This window comes from Sminthopsis crassicaudata, chromosome 4 (genome assembly GCF_048593235.1).
Source record: "Sminthopsis crassicaudata isolate SCR6 chromosome 4, ASM4859323v1, whole genome shotgun sequence".
Taxonomy (NCBI): domain Eukaryota; kingdom Metazoa; phylum Chordata; class Mammalia; order Dasyuromorphia; family Dasyuridae; genus Sminthopsis; species Sminthopsis crassicaudata.
In genome coordinates, this window is record NC_133620.1 from 451136159 (window position 1) to 451157072 (window position 20914).

At 37.9% G+C, this 20914-nt stretch overlaps 1 protein-coding gene across 3 annotated transcripts in view; it reads left to right on the plus strand.

Moving 5' to 3' along the window:
* Positions 1-20914, plus strand: part of NLK (nemo like kinase) — a 129658-nt gene that overhangs the window by 71615 nt on the left and 37129 nt on the right. For all 3 annotated transcript variants that reach the window (XR_012481462.1, XR_012481461.1, XM_074263677.1), the window contains exon 3: positions 4936-4991. Coding sequence is in view for 1 of the 3 variants with exons in the window: in XM_074263677.1 (XP_074119778.1) it covers positions 4936-4991 (56 nt within the window). In the remaining 2 variants the exon portion in view is untranslated. The remainder of the gene's footprint in view (positions 1-4935; positions 4992-20914) is intronic.

Genomic DNA, 20914 nt, shown 5'->3' on the forward strand with positions numbered 1-20914 from the left:
ATTTGGTCTGTTTGTTGGCACTTGGAGTGTTTTGGTCTGTTGGCCAAAGTAGATCCATTCATATTCTTTCATATTGTAATGAAAAGAGCACCCTACTTAGGGAGGCTGAGAAGATTTAAGTTCCACTTTGTAGTGTATGTGGCCCAGTAGGCAAGCCATTTAACCCCCTAAACTTCAGTTTTCTCATATTTAAGCTTTAGGTAACCTAAGGCCTTCCCAGCTCTAAATCTGTGTTCATATCAAGTTCTCATTTCCAAAGGCTTGTCAGTTTTTGCTGAAGGAGGGCTATTAAACTTACTGTAGGATTCATATCAACTGATTTATCAGCCCAAGGAAGTTTCAAGAGGTTTAATGCTTCTGCCTTGCCTTATTGTAATCCCTCTGCTAGATACTTTGTGAAATAATAGACTGTTATTTTGTGGCTAGTAGCTTGGATTTCTTAGTGATCCAGAATGAGGCATTCATAATGTTTGGTTCTGTATTCTCCTATTTGCTGCAGCACCCTTAGCATCCTCAGTGCATTGTCAGAGATACAAGGAAATAATATTTCAGGTTTCTGTGGTGACGGAATGTTTTGGAGGGGGTGCCAGAAGTCCACTTGATTTAACATTTTCAGTGGTTTGCTATGCTTTGTATAGAAAGGATGCATGGTGTAATAAGCTGCCAATTCTCTAGGCTCATGTCTTAGCTTGGTGACTCACTCCCATAGAGTTACTAATTAGGGTACAAAGACAGTGTCAGAGTGGGAAGCAGGAAGAAAGAAACAAACTGGACTCTTTAAAATCTTACTAATTAAAACACAGTCTCCTAAAGCTTGGAACTTCTGGTTTCTGTCAAAACAGAGCATCTTGCCATTACCTCTCCCCAAAGGTGTAGACAGTTGATATGACAAATGGCATTTTGCCCCCAGTTCTTTCTACATTTAAATCTCTGTCTTCCAAAGGTAACCTCAAATTAGACTAGAATCAGCTCAAGGTGGAGAGATTAGTAGAGTTTTTTTCAGACCTAGAGAACTCATTCATTCTGGTAAGAAGTTTGCTCTCTAACTCAAAACATTTACACTAGAAAAGTTTAGCAATATAATGGAGTGGAAGATAAATTTAGAATGATTGATCTAGACAATAAATGTTTTGGACTAAGTTCAGATGATGCAAAAGATCATTGTAGGCTAGAAGAAAATTGAGTAAATGGAGGTAGAAGTTGTTAGTGTTTGAAGTTTTGGTAAAATTTGTGTAGGCAGAGAAGAACAGAGTATAGATTAAGGGGTGGTCAGACTAGGGCTAAAGAGACAAATCCTTTAAGCTAAGAATTGTTTGTAAAGCATTTTAAAACACAATAAAACTCTAATTTGTTGACTCCTGGTGTAGAGTTCGTGTTCGGAGTAAGGGTAGAAGATGAGGTTAGAAAAGTAGGATGTGTATTGGGTTTTGGAAGTCTCTAAGGAAGTTGGGTTGAGGAGATTAGATATTGTCAGGCAAAGGGAAAATTGGAACAAAAGTGTTGTAAGATTAATTAAGCTGCTTTATGCAGAATGGGTTTTAATTTTTAGTTACTACTTATATGTCATAGAAGATGTACCATTGTCCTAGGTATTTGGGGTGTTCTTTTCACACTCAACCCAATACCAAGTGGTCTTTGCTGATGACCATTTATCATCATTGTAAACTGGTAACACAGGAAAAGAAAGAGATAACATTTTTGACTTCTAATCAAAGGAAAATTGTGTAAAACTTTCTAGAGATAAATTGTCTCTTAAGTCTTGTGCGTCTGATCAACACCAAGATCTGAAGACAGGAAAGGCAGAAAACATTTCTCTCAGTTCTCTGACATTGGCCCCCTCCCCAGATCAGATTGTTACTGTGGAGATGAGAGACCTCTCCTTGTCCTGAGCTCAACAATTTGAACCAGTCTGAGTAGAAAGAGAAGAAAAGATGGGGGCAGAAAATGAACAGCTCTCAGTGTCCTCTGCACAGGATGGCCCCATTTACAGAGAGAGCCTTTTCATGATCATCAGTAAAGTCATGACTTTGCCAAGGCCTCCAAAATGCCTCAAATAGGCATTAATTGAGGGAGTATGGAGAGGAAGGTATTACACTCTTTCATACCTGTAGAAACGAATGGGCTTTTGCAGCCTATCTTTAATCCATTAGTTCTGAAGCATATGTGGTCTAGGCATAATTCATAGGTAAGGCTATTGATGTAGTCTGGGCTAGTTACACATTGAAAGGTTGGAACTCTGATCTCCCAAAAGAATCAGTGTGAAAATCCAGAAGTTGGCCCTATAATTTCATATACTGGATGGGCTGCACTCTTGGGTACCAAAAGGCTCTGCTACTCAGGAGTAAGAAATAGCCAGCATTGTCATGGAAGGAGATCATCCATGGGGAATTGGACCTGCCTGTTATGATTTAGGAAGCTGATGATGCTTTGGGTTGGCCCTGTTATCTCTAAGAAAGGCACAGTGCTCAAGGAGCTCACAGTTCTAATAATGGGAAAGAGGAAAGCAAGGTATTTGGTTGGTTGTCTATTAAAATTAAATATACTAGGTATAGACTTCTATGAATCTCTTGGCCAAGGTTCCCTCATCATCTTTCAGAAACTGAAAATCATTGTTATTGTTTAGTTGTTTTCAATGCTGCCCAACTCTTTCTGGCCTCATATGGCAAAGATACTGGAGCAGTTTTACATTGCCTTCTCCATATCATTTTATAGATGAGAAGACTGAGGCAAATAGTTTGTGACTTGTGTCTGAGGCCAGATTTGCATTCAGGAAAATGAGTCTTCCTGATTCCAGACTGTGCCACCTGATTGCTCAAATCTGAAAACATGCAAAGGAATAAATTACTTTTGACAGGTGACTAAAGACTTAATCAAGACATTTGCTGGTCATAAGCTGATTTTGGTGGGTCTTCTAATGTGACAGTTAAAATTTTCTTTTTTTTTTTTTCTTCTTTTTTTTTTCTTTTTTGAGGCTGGGGTTAAGTGACTTGCCCAGGGTCACACAGCTAGGAAGTGTTAAGTGTCTGAGACCAGATTTGAACTCCGGTCCTCCTGAATTCAAGGCTGGTGCTCTATCCACTGCGCCACTTAGCTGCCCCAAAAGTTAAAATTTTCAAAACTAAGTTCTCAGACTAAAAATTTTCAATAACTCTTGAAAGACTTGCTTTGGTTTTTTGGATCTTCAAAACACATAATTAAGAGAAGAAAATTTGTCAACATATGCAAATATTTTGAAGATACAAAGAACTAAGAAGCCCTTTTAAAAGCAATTAAAGGTTGGATGACAAAAGGCTGGCTTAGGAAGGAATCAGGCAGAAAACCGTGGGACTCTGAAAATTTTGCTTTTCTTCTGGCTCCTTTTCATCACATTGGCGATTTCTGGCTTATCCTGATTAATTTCATAACTTCGTGTAACTTAAATATTATAGTTGCCTTCCAGAAATGCTTGGTAAGCCTTTCTCCTGATAAAGTTCAGCATGCTCATTTTGGAGTGGCAAGAAAAGAAGAATGCAATCACAAACATGAAAGATGCCATCCTGAATTCTGAAATGTCATTTCCTTCATAGCTTCAAATTCATCACTGAGTACTGTGGTTCAAATGTCTAGCCATGTATTTTATGTGTGGCTTTTTTACAAATAACCTCACTAAGAGAGTATAGAGAAAGAAAGAAAGCTCCATTCTTGTGTATCAGGGTTCAAATGTAGGGTTGTCACTTTACTCTGGATAACCTCTAATTATAGTAGATAGATTTGAAGTGTAAAATGGGTTTGTCTAATGGACGCTGTCACTCCAGCCTTCTGCCTCCATTCCCAAAAGCAGGATGTACGTTATTCAGAGACAGAATGTTAACTCAGGGAGATGTCAAACGAAGCACTAATTTCAACTGCCTTCTCCAGGAAGCAAATATTCAGTTCAGAAATTGGTCCATCATATTATTTTGAAGCAAATTTACATGGACTGATCACATTAAGTAATTATAACTTTAAAAAAAAGGAAAAAAGGAAAAATAAAGAATGAATTTACTTTTCATATCAATAAATGGATTTCTTGACATTACTGGGAAATCTATCATTTTTATTCTATTCCAATAACCTGAATATAAATAAACATTTTAAATCAGAAAAAGAAGATAGGTATCGATTTTTTTTTTTTTAACTATTCAGAAACAATTTAGCCTAATTGGTCTTTAAATTGTGCCTAAATCCTGCAGGAAAGGTTATCTTGATTTGATTTGTGGAAATAGGAAATGCTTGACTGAGAGGAATCTGATCACTACCACTGATCACTACTTGAGGCCTCTGGATCTATATGAGATGGTATACCTTCTATTGCCTGCCACTATGTCATTAGTTGATTTAGGATTTTCCATTAGGAAAATGGACTTAGTACTTAGGAGGGACATAATAATAATAGGGAGCTTTAGGGGAAGTAGAGGTATGAAAAACAGGCCAAGAATTCCACTTGATTGTTGCTATGATAAATTGACTTGGTTTGTATTGGTTAGATACTGTGTCTGGTATGCTCCTGATTGTAACCACTCTCAGCATACAGAGACATTCAGTATGGCACCAACGCTACAACCTTCTCCTCCCTCTTTCCTCAAAACTTGAGATGATCTCTTGCACCAACATTAAATATCTGCATAATAGTGGGGTAGCCAGCAGTTGGCACTATTTTATTCTCTAGTGCAGGAAGTCTATTTAGTATACCATATCCTTGGGTCACCTGGCAAAGGCCAAATTAATTGTCTGTGGAAAACAAGCTCCCAAACCATCTTTGCGCTTCAAATTCAGCACTCAATTAAGTCCCAGTATGTGGCTGAAATTGAACTTGGAAGTTATTGAAGGGCCACAGGTGTTTTCTTGAATATATTATGTGATGAATTTTCTTTCCATCTTAGTTCTCTAATTTTGACTTTTTTTTCTTTCCCTCAGGTACTCTCTGCCCTTGACATACTCCAACCTCCACACATTGACTATTTTGAAGAAATGTATCCTAACTGGGAAATGTTAAGAAGGGGATGTTGTTTGGTTGATTTGGGGTCTCCCAGCATCAGCCCCTAGGCTACCTTCTTTATAAGGTACCACATGTAATTGTCAGCCTTTGGGAAGTAATTGAACAGGTACCTCCCAGAACAGGTAATTTTAAAATGTAGATTGCGATCGAATTCTGACCAAAGTGATTCCCCAGAACAGAAATTCTAGACCTCAAAAGAGATAAAAGTTGAGTGGAGAGAAGTATTAAGAGGATTTAGAAATATCAAATTGTAATCCCATTTCACTGCTGATTTCATTGTAACATTGAGCAAGTCATTTAACTGTTCTACATCTCTTGTCAAATGCAATTGTCCCTTGCTTCTATGCCAGCTCACTTGGATCTAGGATGAAAATTAGCAAATTTGATACTCGGAATCCTGTGAGCTTCTTGGTGGGGGAATGGGGGGGGGGTGGAATCCAATATCACTTTGTTGTTGTTCCCCCTACTTTTTGAAAAGGCATATCAGATTTTTTTCACAAGAAAATCCTGTATCTCATGATATCTATTCATATTCTTCTGACCCCCAATGTGTATACAGAAGAAAACATGGGCTTACTTCATCATATAGATGAGTTATTATTTGATGTTTTGCATTTAACTTAAATTCTAAAATTGAAAGTCAGGGGATATACTGAAAAAAATGGAGTAGATAGGTAATGCCACAAAAGCGAAATTCATTCATCCTAATATTTTCTGTCTAAGAGTGGAAATGAGGATTTTCTCTTCAGATAAGTTTTGTCAAAAGTGGTAGATAATGGCCATATCAGAATAGTTCTAGGACTTCCTTGATGAGTTTAGGATAGCTCAGAACATTAAGGAATTTCCCACAGAAAAAAAGATGGAGGGCACAGGACTGACAAGCACATAAGTTCCGGGATGCTCTGGCCTTCTCGAAAGCTTCCTGTGTTTTATATGGGAGTAGCTCATTTTCAGCATTTAGCGGCTTGATTCTAAACATTGTGGTAAAATGTGATTACTGCATGTAGGCTTTTGTTTCATAATGTAGCACTTTGAAGTAAGAAAAATGTGATTTTTACCCAAGTTTAAGTAGTCAGAGTATCTTCCTGTTTAGGGCCTGCAAATCTGCTATAGCAGTACTGGTTCCAGATGTAAATCATGGCCACCTAATTGGGGCTACTGTGTAAAATTTCAAGAAGCATTGAAGAGCAGAAGGTGGGTGTGTCCTGGATGACAAATCCCTTTGTAATATTGTAGTCCTCACATTAAGTGCCTGGTATCCATGTTTTCCGCAGCAAATCTTTAATGATATTAAAGTTTCTACTTAGCTTCTTCCCAGCTCCCAGTGTTGTATGCTCTTTCCCACTTTTTGTTTTGTTTTGTTTTCATGTAAGATCATGATTTATTGTTTTGGGATACATTAATTAACATCTTCCATGAACAAAGGCAGGAGCAACAGGGCTGAAGAAAGAGGTGGTGGCAGTGAGCTTGCCCATAGTCAGCTTTTGGAGGTCAGGTCAGGGAGGTCAGTAGGTCCTGCCAAGGCCCAGCTGTATGGCTGAGGACCATCTTGAGAGAGACAAGAGTGCCCCCTGCTGGAGCAACATCTAAAAACTAGTGAAGTCTGGAGGTCATTCACATCTTGAAATGCATCCCTCTGCTTCCAAAATATCCAGTAACAAAATCTCTTTGTTGAGAGATTAAACAAATGTCACATATTTTCTGTAAAAGAAACTTTTTTAGAGCAGAAAGGGTATTTAGTAAGTGGTAAATATAGTCAGTTCTGCTCTAACATTTGTTTTTAAAATGTGAATTCTTCCATTGACATTAGCAAATTTCACATTCACTTTTGTGTGCTTTAATCAGCAAGAAAACAGGTATTGAACCGACATGCACATACCTCAAACATCTACCAACAGCACCAGTTCCTTGCATGTTGTCAGGAAGATTGAATAATACTACTTCACAGTAACTCACAAGCCCCCATAGCCACTTCCATAAGAAAATTTAAGATCTTTTTCAGAGTCAAGGTGCCATAGGAGCTGTAGGCTGAGGACAGCTTGTTCTCCCACCATGGCAAATGGGCTGCCATCCAAGGCTGCCTTCTTGCCTGTGGGAACCAGGCCCAGGGGCCCCAAACCACATGGCCCTAGGCCACTGGCACTATCTCCACAGGAGCAATCATTTACCGTGTCTATAACTATGCTACCATTTTTATTAGGTTCCTATTGTTTTTTATGTTACTGACAATGTTTTTTGAGTGTTGTGCTCCTAGCCCCATTTTCCCTATAAGCCCTGTGATTTTATATAGTAAAGTAGTTATAGGGAGCAAATATATTAGATCATAGCAGAACTTACTGTATGTATGCTTCGATTGTTCTCCCTGACTAGAACCAAAGGATGTTAGATCTGGAAGGGACCTCTAAAACCATCAAGTCTGGATACTTGATTAATTCATGTTAACATTCTGTTCTATATTGTCAATCATGTGGCATTTTACACAAAACAATAATTTGGGTACTGTGTGTATAGTGACTCTGGTACTCTAGATCGTGTTGGGCAGGGTTCTCTGACCCTGATTGATGTGGACAATGGCAGGGCTGAGTATCTGGTCATGCCCTTCTATTTTAGGCAAGGTGGAGGCGGAATAGGCACAGACTTCCAAAGCATCCTCCCTCTCGTGCTTTTGCTGGAAGAATTTCCCAGCAGCCTTCTCTTGTCTTCTCATTCCCTCCTGTCCTTCTCAGAAGTTAATCCTGAGGTTTCAGGTCAGGTCAGGTGACGCTTTTTTCAGACATTTGATTTTAATACTTCACTTTGTTTTATGCTCATCTCAAATTTTCAATTATAGTCTGGCTATTTTAAAGCAGATGAAACCCTAAATTATTGAAGCCCTAGTTTAACCTTTGGTATAGTGCAGCTTGCAGCCTTTGTTAAAAGTAGGTCTCTCTTGAGAATACGAGGACTTTGCCCTTTGCCATATGTGTTATAATAAAGAAAAAGAGTGATGAGCCGCTGTATGCTTCATGCAGGTTGTACAAGTCCAAAAAGACCTTAATTCTTTTTAAAGGTAAAGAAGGCTGACAAGAATTTGTGAATAGTAAATAAGAGTTTTCAAAGGCATTTTTAGAAGTCTCTAAGCCTTCTTGGATTAAAAAACAACAGAGTATAGTGAGCAGTTGACACCAGAGATAGAAGATGTGCTATAGTATGGCTATAGTATAGTATAGTATAGTGTAGACCTCTTGATATCAAGAGGGTCTGGATTCAAACCCCAACTGGGCTACTGACTAGTGTGACCTTGGACAAATGTCTTAACTTTGGCAACCTGTAGCCATTTGTAAAATGGGTATAATAAGACTTCTCTGCCTCTCATTGTGGGGATCAAATGAGAGTGGATATGAAGCACTTTGTAATGTAACCCATGTGTAAATGGTTTTCTCTGTTTGCTAATCCTCTTAGTAGAGACTTCTCTGCACACCTGCTTATCCTTAGGCATAAGTATAAATCTTTGAAAACAATTCTGCTATTGCTGAGGCAAGCAAGAAAGAACTCAGACCAGCAACACTCCCCTCACTTTCTTACTCTTAGAAGTGAGAATGTTCACTACCTATTAGCACAAGAATGATAGAGATTGACATAAATTCAAAATAATAGCCTGCCATTTGTCCCTGGGTTTGCCAACTCCGGTTCTCTCTGTAACATCCAGGCAGCATAGCACATATATTATCTCGAGTTTTTAAAAAATAACAACTTTTGGATGTATCATTGATTATATACATTGCAGTAAATTATATTTTTTAGTTTCAGCCATTTGATTTTGCCTTTCCCATAATCTGGATCTGGGTCAGTAGAAATTGGTTTTGAGAACTTAGAAGCCAGCTCTTTGAGTTACATGAGGCGCTTACTGCACTTTTGAGCACAGTGGAATGAACCAAAGAAATGGTTTAAATTCAGTGGATAGAGGCATCAATACAAGCACTCAAGAAATCTTTCAGACTCTCACCATTAGTTGTAAGGGAAAAAAATAATGCAACTTTTCATCCTGTATACATTATCTTTTCCCTTTATGTGGGATGCTGCCAATAAGAACATTGGTTTTGTTGTAGGCTGAAACCATATAAAAAGTTGATTCAAAGTCAATTATGAGAATTTTTGAATGAGATAATTAATTTTATCCATCATCGATATGCTATCATACAGTTCTCTCTCTTACACAAAAACATTTTTTTAACATGTAAGAGATTCCAGCCTCCTTACAAGTCTTTTTTTTTTTTTTTCCTCAGAATGTGGAATTGACAAAGCCACATCTCTGTCCAAAAGAAATTCAAGTTGGTTTTAGTCTCTTCTTTTGATGGGAAAATACTTAGCTTTGCTTGAGGCAAACTGAAGGAAAAAAAAATGTCTTTATTGAATTTCACATCTGCCCACATAGTACAAGAGTTTTGGAAAATTCATATATAGGAATGGTGAATTTCAAGAAGACTGATCTCCTTGCTTTTGTGTTTTCACATAATTGCATCTAATTTGTCAACTTCTCAGGACAGTGTATTCTTACACTGTGGAGACTGTAGGAAGGCTTCATTCATTCTTTCTCTGTAACACAAAGAAGAAGCTAAGCGTCCCTCACAACATTTCCTTGTTTTATTTCATGTGTGTGAAGCCTGCAAGGAAACAATCTGGGAAATGATTAGTGACTTTAATCTTGTTATAAATGACCTTGAAGCTGATGCTAAATGTTTAATTGGCAGTTCTTATTTTAAAATTTACTAATCTCAAGATTACTAAATCTTGATTTATAGCAAAATTAAAATAAAATGATTATTATAAATGCTTGAGTGTTAGAAATTTTAAAATGTAATATACATACATTATAGTACATGCCCAACAATGAGTCATCATTATGTCCCCATGAGGTTGAGAATAAGGCTTAATATCTTGGGCAAATGTAGCTTTTTGGAGAAAGTTTGTTGTTATTATGTTGAAAAATGTAAACCACAGGTTTGAGGGAAAGAATCTGAATACTATGAATGAAAAAAACCTTTTCTGATAAGAATAATTACTGGGAAATCTGGCAGGGCACAATAGCACCCAAAGGGCAATATTTCAACCATTATTTAAACAGGAATTTGATTTCTTGAGTCCATCTACTAGCTGGTTATTTAGAGCACTTCTATCACTCAGCATAGTTCAACAGCTTACCTGGTAGATAGGAATTGCATTTCTGGACATCCTGAACTTTAAAAAAGTTATTCTTAGTGGATAGCATTTTTGGTCTTGTGCCATCATTGCCTCTTAAAAGTTAAGGGCCAATAGTTTCTAAATCTTTCAGTTGATTCCCCCATACTTTGTCAGCTCCCCAGGAAGCCAGGAGTCACTGAAGAAGGAGGAGGGAAGATGAAGGGCAAGTCCTGTAGCTAACTCCAGTTGTGACAAGCACTCTGAGCCTCGGTCCTGGTTTCCTTAGGCAGGAACAAGCACAATGGAGGAAGCCCTGTGAAACACACGAGTTCTTTATGTTCCCTTTCTGTTGTCTTTCCAAATCAAATAACCAGAACCTTGGATGCTGATAGAAATCTCTACTGTGGGGTTGAAAAGCATTTCTCTTTTCAGGGAATATTTTTGTAAAGAGTTTTTTCGGTTTTATTTGAGTGGGTAGAAAAGAAAGAACATGGGCTTGTGTGTTGTTTGTATATTCATTCCTTCACTTGTGGAAATGCATAAATTTTGAACTCCTCCAACCGGGCAATAGGAGAGAGTCATAGATTAGCTGTGTTATAATCCCTGCTGTCATGGAGTTTACAGCCTAATGGGAACATTGAAAATACACATAAATAATTAAATACAGAACAATGACGAGTACAAACAAGAGATTTAAACTATGTGACATGTGAAGCAGAAATGGTCATTATACCTTCAAGGGGCGATCAGGGAAGATTTCCAGATTGAGATGAGCTGTTAAATGATGGATAGGACTGAAGTAAATAGAGATGAGCAGAGGAGGTCAACGGTCTGGTCCGGGGAACAAGTGGGCGGCACAGGACACAAGAGACACAATGAATTTTGGCTGTAACATGGTAGAGTGCGTCCTTCATATATCATATGTGAACTCCCTCCTCAAATGCAATTGCCATCCAGAGTTTGTGATTTATGCAGGGTTACACAGCTGGTGTCAGAGTGGGGATCTGAACTAAGCTCTTCACAACTGAGCTCAGCTCTATCCTCTATACTACACTGCCTCTACTGTCCCCCCCTCCCCTCAAAGCATAGCAATAATTAACTAACATATTAGAATTTTGGCAATCTGAGTTAAAATGCTTCCTTTTCTACAGCCTCTTTTCCTTTTAAACTATGCCTAATAACTTTCACTAGGTTCATGCCCTCTTCTCCCATGACTATTACAACTAAATAGCTCAAAAAACAATATTGTGATATCTCTCAATTCAGAATAAACTCTTCATTCATAAAGTGTCAGTGCCAGTGAATATTTTTATCTGTGTTCTTGTTCATTTAACAGACAGTAATGGGTGCCCAGAACGTGGAAGGAAAACCCTAGACATAGTTATCTTTTTGGAGGGGAGAATGAGAAGATTATTTTGGATTTGATCCCATGTTTTTTTTTTTTTTAACAAAAGGCTCTTCTTTTTCCATTACTCTTCTTCTGAATTTTATTGTATTTTCAGTTTCCTGTGCCTCCAAAATTACCTAAACAGAAATTGCTTTGAATTCCAGGTGGCATTGGGCTGAGTGAATGCATGCCTGTGAGTCATTGAAAGAAATGCCTTCTGCTATCCTGTTGTCATAGCTGTTTGATAACAGTTTGATCTTAGCTTTTGTTGATGTTATGGGTACTGAATTTTAGAACAAACTGGAGAAGCATAAATTGCTACCAGGTTCTATCAAACAGGATTGTATTTGGGACCACAATGTACAAGATGGAGTTTTCCTAGCTGCAAGAAAGAACCATGAACTAAACAAGGATTTGGCATGCTTGGGAGGCAGTGGTGATGGGGCAGAAAAAGCCCAGGATTTGTCTGATAATGACCTCAGTTTGAGTGTCAGGATATTCTTCTCCTGGACGTAGAAATTTGATCCCTTTCAGGTCCTCAGGTTCTTCATCTGTGCAATAGGGTCAGTAACACTTGGCACTGGTGAAAATTATATACCAAGCATCTCATAAACATGAGCTGTTTTTCTTAGTTTGGGTTAGGTCATAGGCTGATTGTGTCTAGCCACAATCCTGAGAGTCAAGAAAATAAGTGAGAAAATTATGGGTCTGTGGGAGAGGGGTGACACTCCTTGCCTAGTATAGCTTGGCATTCTCTGGTCTCCGTGGCTATGGAGAGGCCACAATCCTTAGAATCATATTTCAGAATTCAAAGGGATAACAACATCAATTGAACTCATCAAGGATTTATTATTAAGCACATCCCTTATTGCATGGCACTTCATTGTGTGTGTGTGTGTATAAATTCTTGGGGTGAAGGGAGGTGGGAAGAGAGCATATTAATAAATGCAAAAATATATGTATGTGCACAAATATATACAGAAGTTTCTGAGGAAAGGACACAAATCTAATGTAAAGGGTAGTATAATACTGAAATAATGAAATAAAGGTTCCAGAGGGCATGTTGGAAAGTAGGGCAAAGTAAGCTAGAGAAACAGGAGGGATGGGGCTCATATGGATGGGCATGTGAATGCTTCATCCTAGCCAGACTGCCACTCAGAATCCCAGGGATGCAGAGTAGAGCTGTGCCCCCTGGCAAAGGTAACAGTGATTTGATTGGTTTGGATTGCTTGGTTCCCAGTCTCTCTTTTCCCTACTCTCTCCTCTACATCTTTTTTTTTTTTAAATTTGGCAGTCACCATGGCCCCTGCAGATGGGTAAATGAAAATGGATTTCCCTAGCAGACTCCCTGAACATTTGCATGCACAGTTTGCCTTTTTCAAGACTGCTCAATTGAAGTTTGAGCTCACTTTGCTTCCATGCAGTGCCCTTCCTGCTCTCACTACACAGGCTCAGTCACTACATCCAGACTCAGCCACTGGGGCCGCATGTTTCATGACAGTTTGCCAGCTCATTTTTGCTAAATGGTAGAATCAGTTTGTTTTTCCAAACAGCAGTCTTATTTTCCACTGCTCGTAGATTTTTGATCAAGTGCAAGATACTAACTACTTTAAAAAGATAAAAGAGATTCACGTTTGCTTATTAAGACATTTAAAAATTTTGATCTTTTATTCTCCTATTTTCTATAAAGAAGCACATGCCAGATTCAGAAAAGGTCAGGAATTCTGACTGACGTGCCTACAGGCCTTCTAGATGCAGAGACACCTTCATATTTGTTTTTTGTTGCAGAAAAATATTTGCTGTTGAGGGCTGGCTTGTTTTATTTCAACAAAAAGAAATAACTCACTGTGGTCCCTTTTTTTTTTTTTTTTTTTTTTTTTTTTACGTGGACAGAGTTGACTGAAACCAATAGTCTTTGTAAACTGGCTTTTCATTATCTGTGCTACTTAAATGTCCTCATTTTTTATGTCAGATCACATCAGTTACACATTTAAGATCTAGGTTAAGGCTTCCTTCCTCTGTGGACCTGTTCTAGGAAAAGAGACATTTAAATGAAGAAAGGAATGTTTTAATTTGTGTGAGCCTTGTTGTGGAATGTTATCCTTTCAGACAGAGGAAGGAAGTAGTAAGTTTTCAGAATTAGCTCTTAAAGCAATTGCAGACGTGTGCTGTGGACTCTTAAAAGATGCTTAGTATCAAGAGAAACATAACACAGAGAACTCCAAAATATGGGCAACTGAGTTTACACCACAAATTCAACCTGTCTTCCATCATCTATAAAATATGGATAAAATTTACATATAAAATGTTTGTAAAACTTTTATCTGGTATGATCTATTCAACAATATTTCATAGTACATGAAGGATATCTTTGTATAACTTTCTTTAGCTTTGGTTTCTATCTACAAATTCAGATTTAATTGTAGCAAGTTTGATGAAATTTTTGTTGCATAAAGTTTATGGAAAAGGGGTACTTGGGGAAAATAAGTTCCCAGAATCTGTTATTTTTCTTTTTTGGAAAATAATTTCATGCAACAGATTATGGATTTTTTTTTCTTATGTCAATTACGTTTAAGCTAACTGGAAAGCTTTTTTTTTTTTTTTTTTTAATGATTAATAAATGCCCTTCTGCATATACACAAATGTAACTCCCTTTGACAGAAAATTTAGCCTTACTGTAGTTCTGGATTTAAAAAAAAAAAACTCTTGGGGTAACTACAGGATACCAAACCCACTTTGCCCACTCAAGTGCTGCTATGGAGATGCTTAGAGCTTCCTGTGATGATTCCGAAGAGGAAGGTCCAGATAGAGAGAAAAAAGGGTTGTTGGCCATCATGCCTCCCTATATAGATGAAAGAGGCTATTTTTTGGCCTTATTTCTTATCTAGCCTTAATCACTGGTGCCTCATAAATGTTGGAGGAGACTAGGTAGCACAATGAATAGTCTACAAGATCTGAAGTCAGAAAGACTTATCTTTCTAAGTTGAAATCTGGTCTCTGACACTTAACTGTGTGGCCCTGGGCTAGTCTCTTCACTCTGTTTTGCCTCAATTTCCTCATATGTAAAATGAGTTAGACAAAGAAATGGCAACTACTTCAGTATCTCTGTCAGGAAAACTCCAAATAGGGACACAAAGAGCCAGACACAAGTGAACCACCACAACCAACAGCTGGGTGAGGCTCTTGATGACACTCTAGTGGAATGCCTTGGCAGTGACAGCCCTAAGGGTAAAAACTCACCCAGTATGTCACTTCCCTGCACTGGGTTGGTCTCATGAAGATGCTCCTTGTTTTTCTTTTTCTTTCTTTTTTTTATTTTTTTTATTACAGCTTTTTATTTACAAGATACATGTATGGATAATTTTACAGCATTGACAATTGCCATGCCTTTTGTTCCAACTTTTCCCCTCCTTCCCCCATCCCCTCCCCCAAATGGCAGGTCGACCAATACATGTTACATAGTTAAAGTATAAATTAAATACAATATATGTGTACATGTCCAAACAGTTATTTTGCTGTACAAAAAGAATCAGACTTTGAAAGTGTACGGTTAGCCTGTGAAGAAAATCAAAAATGCAGGCAGACAGACATAGCCCCTTGTCTTTCATAGACAATCCTGGCTGCCTTTGGTCCGTGGAAACTCTGCAGTTTGGTGGGACTTGCAGAGTCCTCTATGAAGCTCCCATTCATTTTTGCACTTTCTTTCTACTTTAAGGAGAATCCTGAACTGTTAATATTTGCATCAGCTATAGTGGATAGAGCACCAGCCCTGAAGTCAGGAGGACCTGAGACACTTAATACTTCCTAGCTATGTGCCCCTGGGCAAGTCACTTAACCTCAGTTGTCTTGCCCCCCCCCAAAAAAAAATTGCAGCTTATTCACATTAGCTCTTAATTAGAAAAAAAAAATTAATTAGAAAATTTGAAAAATTAATTAGAAAAAAATTAGAAATTTGTTCTAGTAGAAGGAAGCAAATAAATATAATGTTTTTGAAGCTTGATTCTATCTACCTTTGCATGTAAAAATAACAACAAAAAACAAAGCTTTGCCACCCTATCATCAGTCTCCTGTGGTACTTGGTCCTCTTTGGTCCTCTTTGGTCAACCTTTTGGTCATTAGCCTTCCATTGTGCAGAATCCATTCAAAGGAATTTAAGGAAACACGTGGAGCTGTATTGTTTAGGCTTTCCTATCTATCACTGCTCTGATTTTAGGAATGTTTTTTAAATGGATCTTTCTTTCTTTCTTTCTTTCTTTCTTTCTTTCTTTTTTTTTTAAATTAATTTATTAGTTTTCAATGTTTACTTTTTACAAAATTTCCACTTTTTTTCCTTCTCTTTTCTGTCCCCTTCCCAAGATGGTAATGTCTGATATAGGTTATACATGTGTAATTATATTAAACATACTTCCACATTCATCATGTTGTGAAAGATCTGATTTTCATTTTATTTTTAAAGGTTTATTTTCCCTCGGAGGCAGTCAGGTATAATGTGGGGGAGTAAGGGTTTAAAAAGCCAGAGAGGTAACACCAGCCCAGGCTTCATTGGACATCTGCCACCTTTATAAACTAGCCAAGATTCCCACTACCAAGTGAGTTTAGTTAAAAGCAGCATCTCATAGAACTTGGTAGACCTGCAGGGCATTGAAAGTGACACAGCTGAACTTTCTAAATGTCATCAAACATATATCGATTGATCACAAATTCCTACTTTGTGCAGGCACTATTTTCCACACGTATGACTTCAGCAAATACTCTTCAAATAGTGTTAAATATGGAATCTTGAATGGGCAGTTTTGCAAAGGAGAGAAGGGGGGCTTATTTAGTTCAAGGGACGATTTGTTTAGATTTGTGTCTATTTCCTGCTATATTGATTTGAATAGTTTTGAGAGATTACTCAGTGGGCTTCCCAGTAGGATGCCCACTGATTAATCTCTCAAAACTATTTAAGTATCCAATAGGATACTGATCAGCCATTCCCACCTATTGTGTACCTTTGCAGGAACTGAAAAATTGTCCAAAAGTAGTCTTCTGTATATAATAATAGCTCACTTTAATATCATGCCTTTCATTTAAATAGTACTTTGCTCATTCCTTTGGATATAAGATTTTGCAAGAAACAGGATAAGCATCTTTAGTTTCTCTATCCAGAACCTGGCTCAGTTTAATTAGCTAAAGCACATCCTTTCATTCTCTTCCAGGCAATATGACTGATAGAAGACTTTTCTAAGTAATAAACCAAAAATTACTCATCCTAGAGTCACTAAGTCATTCTAAAGAGAATATCAAACAAACAAAATCCTCGTCCCCTCCCTGGTGATCACCACACCAGGATTTTTATGGTTCAAAATGGCTTTTGCTGCATTAGCTCCTATGAAAGGAAATTGTTTATCCATTACTACCTAAAATATCAATTCAGAATCCTCATTGGAAAAGATTTAAACCATCTCTACTTCTCTTCCCTAATAAATAGTCTTCTTTCTCATATCCTTATGTTCCTTTAGCATTGGGATCATCTCCTTTGTAAGTTTTCTTTTCCTTGAACATTGCTTTCATTCCTTTGCTCTTATCGTTTGTTTTATCTGGTTTTTGTTTAGTCTTTAAACATTCATCTCAGTTGTCCTCTTGTCCTTTCTTGTACTTGGTTGCCTTTTCTGTCTCTCATGCCATACATGCAGCAAGTCATTGGTCAGTATTTATTGATGTTAATGAGGAGGATTTAATAGGACAGGTGGTATGGCACTATCCCTGCATACCCAGCAACTAGTAATGGTGGCTTCCTAAAAATGAAGATGGACTCAATTAAGGTGCATATAATTGAAGGATTTTTTTTTCTATGATAATTATATATCTGTGTCCTTTAACATCACTTGTAGATTCACTAGTGCAAAGCATAGTCATGCTTAATGATATTAGGTTGATTTCTTTTCCTTCCTTAAAAATTTCCTGAAATAACAGCACCAGCCTACAGATAACCACTGAACAGTATCCTTCATATTTACTTCGTGGATCTATTTTATTAGTCTGAAGATGTCAGCCACAGGTTAAGTTGGCACCCTCTCCTGGGTTCTATCTGTCCTAAAGGAACTTTTTTTGCCTTTTGTGGCCTAAAACAGTCCTCTCAATCCCCATTCAGTATGGTATATACTGTGTCCCATACACACTTTTGGGACTGTTCTGCTTGCTTATGTTTGTATCCCAGCAATCAGCATAGTGCCTGCCACATAGTTAACACTCATTAAATGCTTTATCTGTCTCTGAAAAAAAAATTCATCACCTGGTATCTAGACTTCTTGTGGTGTTCCTCTGGGCCAGGCTGATCCTCATGTGACAGGTCCATACCAGAAATCTTTGCAGTTGGTTAGAACCTGCTAGCCCTTGTTCTCAAAGGCTGTCGTAGCTTCTGGGAACCCTCAATCACCTCCATGCTGTCTTTGTATGATGAGGCATCAGAATAGAGTTTCACTAATTGGATGCTATTATAATTGTGGCAAATGGCTTGTTAAATTACATATGGTTGGCTCACCAAGCTTTAGAATATGTTTCCTAACCTGTCGCAGTACATCAAGCAAAGCCTTTTTTTGATCATTGTGTCTATTTTCCCTTGTTTCTTAGTCTTGCTTTTGTTTATTTTACTATGATTGTTTTGATATATGCCAACCTCTTTTCCTTTGTCTTTAGAAAGTTCTCACACAAACACTTCTTTCCTGCCTTTTATTTGCCTCCTCAAGAACTTTTTCTTTGCCCCCAAGAGTCTTTCCATGAACCTAGCAAGATCCTCCTGGCCACCAAACTTTTGGGTGACTCCAGTTACTGCCATCAGCCAAAAGGCACATTGGGAATTATCTCAGCTTCTGAAACTGGAATTGGTTATTTTTACAGGTAATATAGTTAACACAGACAGACTCTCCCATCCAAACACTTGCCTCTGGGGCACCAGATTGGTTAATTTAATCTTTAGCAGTGCAAGAAAACATAAGTTTCATAAAAGGAAGGAAGACTTCATGTGGCATCTTTTGCCAAATGAGAAGGTCATATTGGATTTTCCTTCTAGGGAGTACAAAAATGTTCCCTAGATTATGGTTGGGTCCTGGTAAGTCCTGGGGGATAGGGAGAGTCCCAAATCTTAAGTGTGTTTTTTCCTTTCTTCCCAGGCTCCTGGCTGATATTTTTAACTGTATATAGATAGAAAAAAAGGCTCTTTACCCCTATCAAAGACCTTGGCCCATTCTCATGATGGCTTCTCCTCTCCCTAAATCAGCCAAGCACCTCAGAAGTAAAATGTCTCCTAGTTTAGTCCTTTTTCTAGAAGAATACAATGTGCTATTTTCCTGTTTTTAATGTGAAACCATCGGCCTAAGCTATTCAATAACTAAAACAACTATTATATTGTAGCTGTTTGGTGGAGAACAGTTAGAAAGAACAAGGAAATTAAAGACCTGTGAGGAAAAAAGATAATTGAACAGATACAGGAAGACATACTCAGAAAAAGCAACACTTGGCTAACAATCCCATCCTGTGGCTTTTGGGGATATTACCTCTAGTAATTTATTTTTTTAAATCTTTGTTTTGCAATTATAGGCATAAATATAGATGGTACGTTCCCTGTGCTCTTGATGTAATTAAGGTGAATGTGTATTTAGTGCAAGCCTTTTCTAAAACAATCTTCTCATCTATCACTTTGTAAGCTTCATATCCAGAGCTGAACATTTTTTTGCCTTTCTTCTTGGAGTTCCCTTTACCCAGTGTTATCTCCCTCCTTTATACCCATTCAAGCTTTAAGTTCTTCTCAGAGATTAGATATTTGAAAGTCCTTCAGTACTTTCTCCCTTGAGTGATTCTTCAGCCCCTCCTCACAATGACATTTCTCCTTATTTGCAATTCCTAACTCATTGAATGCAATCTGTAATTGTTCTGTGATATCTGATATCACATATGGACATCTTTGTCCCATACTGTAAGCTCCCTCATGAAAACAATCTTGTGGTGGTGGGTTGGGCTGGGAAGAGGGGAAGTGAATATCCAAGTCAGTATCCTCTCTCTTCCTGTCCCACCCCCACTTCCCCATGCTTAGCATAATCCTGAATATAAATTTTTTTGTTTGTTTCTTTTTTGAGGCTGGGTTAAGTGACTTGCCCAGGGTCACATGGCTAAGAAGTGTTAAGTGTCTGACACCAGATTTGAACTCGGATCCTCAGTAATTCAAGGCTGGTGCTCTCTCCACTGCGCCACCTAGCTGCCCCTATAAATATTTTTAATAAATGTTTTATGAACAAAATTATTTACTCTGTGAATCTTACACATAAAGCTTAAAAACCACTTTGACACACAATATTGTAAAAATTCAGGTGACATTGAAATAAGCCATTTAAAATATCTGAAAGATCATTTTTAATTGAGATATGAGTTTTCCGTAATTGGCTTGTGAAAAACACTAGCTAGAATGACCTCTTCCTTTTACAGTCTGGACAACTTAACTCTTACATTATCTTAGTATGTGTGGTTATAAAGACTGCCATTGGCAATGACAGCGCAATAAGAATTGCTTCGGTCACATGTTCATTAGGGCGCTTGACTGGAAGTTAAGGTTCAGGTAATCAGTTTGACTCCTGCTAATCTCGCCACATTTCCAGTTTTTGGATCCATAAAACCAGGATGATAATACTGTGTTGTGAAAACCAAGTGAAATAATATAAGAAAATGTTTTATAACACTAAAATATAAGCTGCTGTTGCTGTTAATTATATTAAGACTTGTAATGTGCCTTCTAGTGACTATTAACATGACATTGCTCGTTTCTATAGATTTGGAAGAGAAACCCAGAATTATTGTGTGTTAGGACTTTCACAGCAAAAATTGTATCCTGCTATTACAATCACATGATCTCTGAGTTGGAAGCTGTCTCAGAGAACCTCCAATTTCCTTTCTATTTGAATTAGAATTCTTTGGCCATATCCCTAGCAAACAGTCATCCATGTACATGGGAACTGTTTGTTGGCTCCCCAGACAACCTGTTGCATTGTTGAATAGTTTTGAATGTTAGAAGTTGAGATGTGTCCTTCTGCACCTGATATTTCTTATGAGCCCGAACAGAACTTGACAAACAGCTCTCAGCCCCACCAAGTCTTTTTTTTTCTCCCAGCTTCATTAACATTACTGGCTGCTTCAGATGAGGTAATGGCATGCTGGCTAATCCCTGAACTCTCCTGGTTCCCCTTTGTGCCCCGGCTTGTCAATGGCCTTCCTAGAATATGGTGTCTAGAAGTGACCATACAGTAGGACAGACGTGGTCTGGCTGGGCAGAGCCCTCCCCACAACCTCCATAGAACAGGTGGGCTGCTGGTTAATTCTGT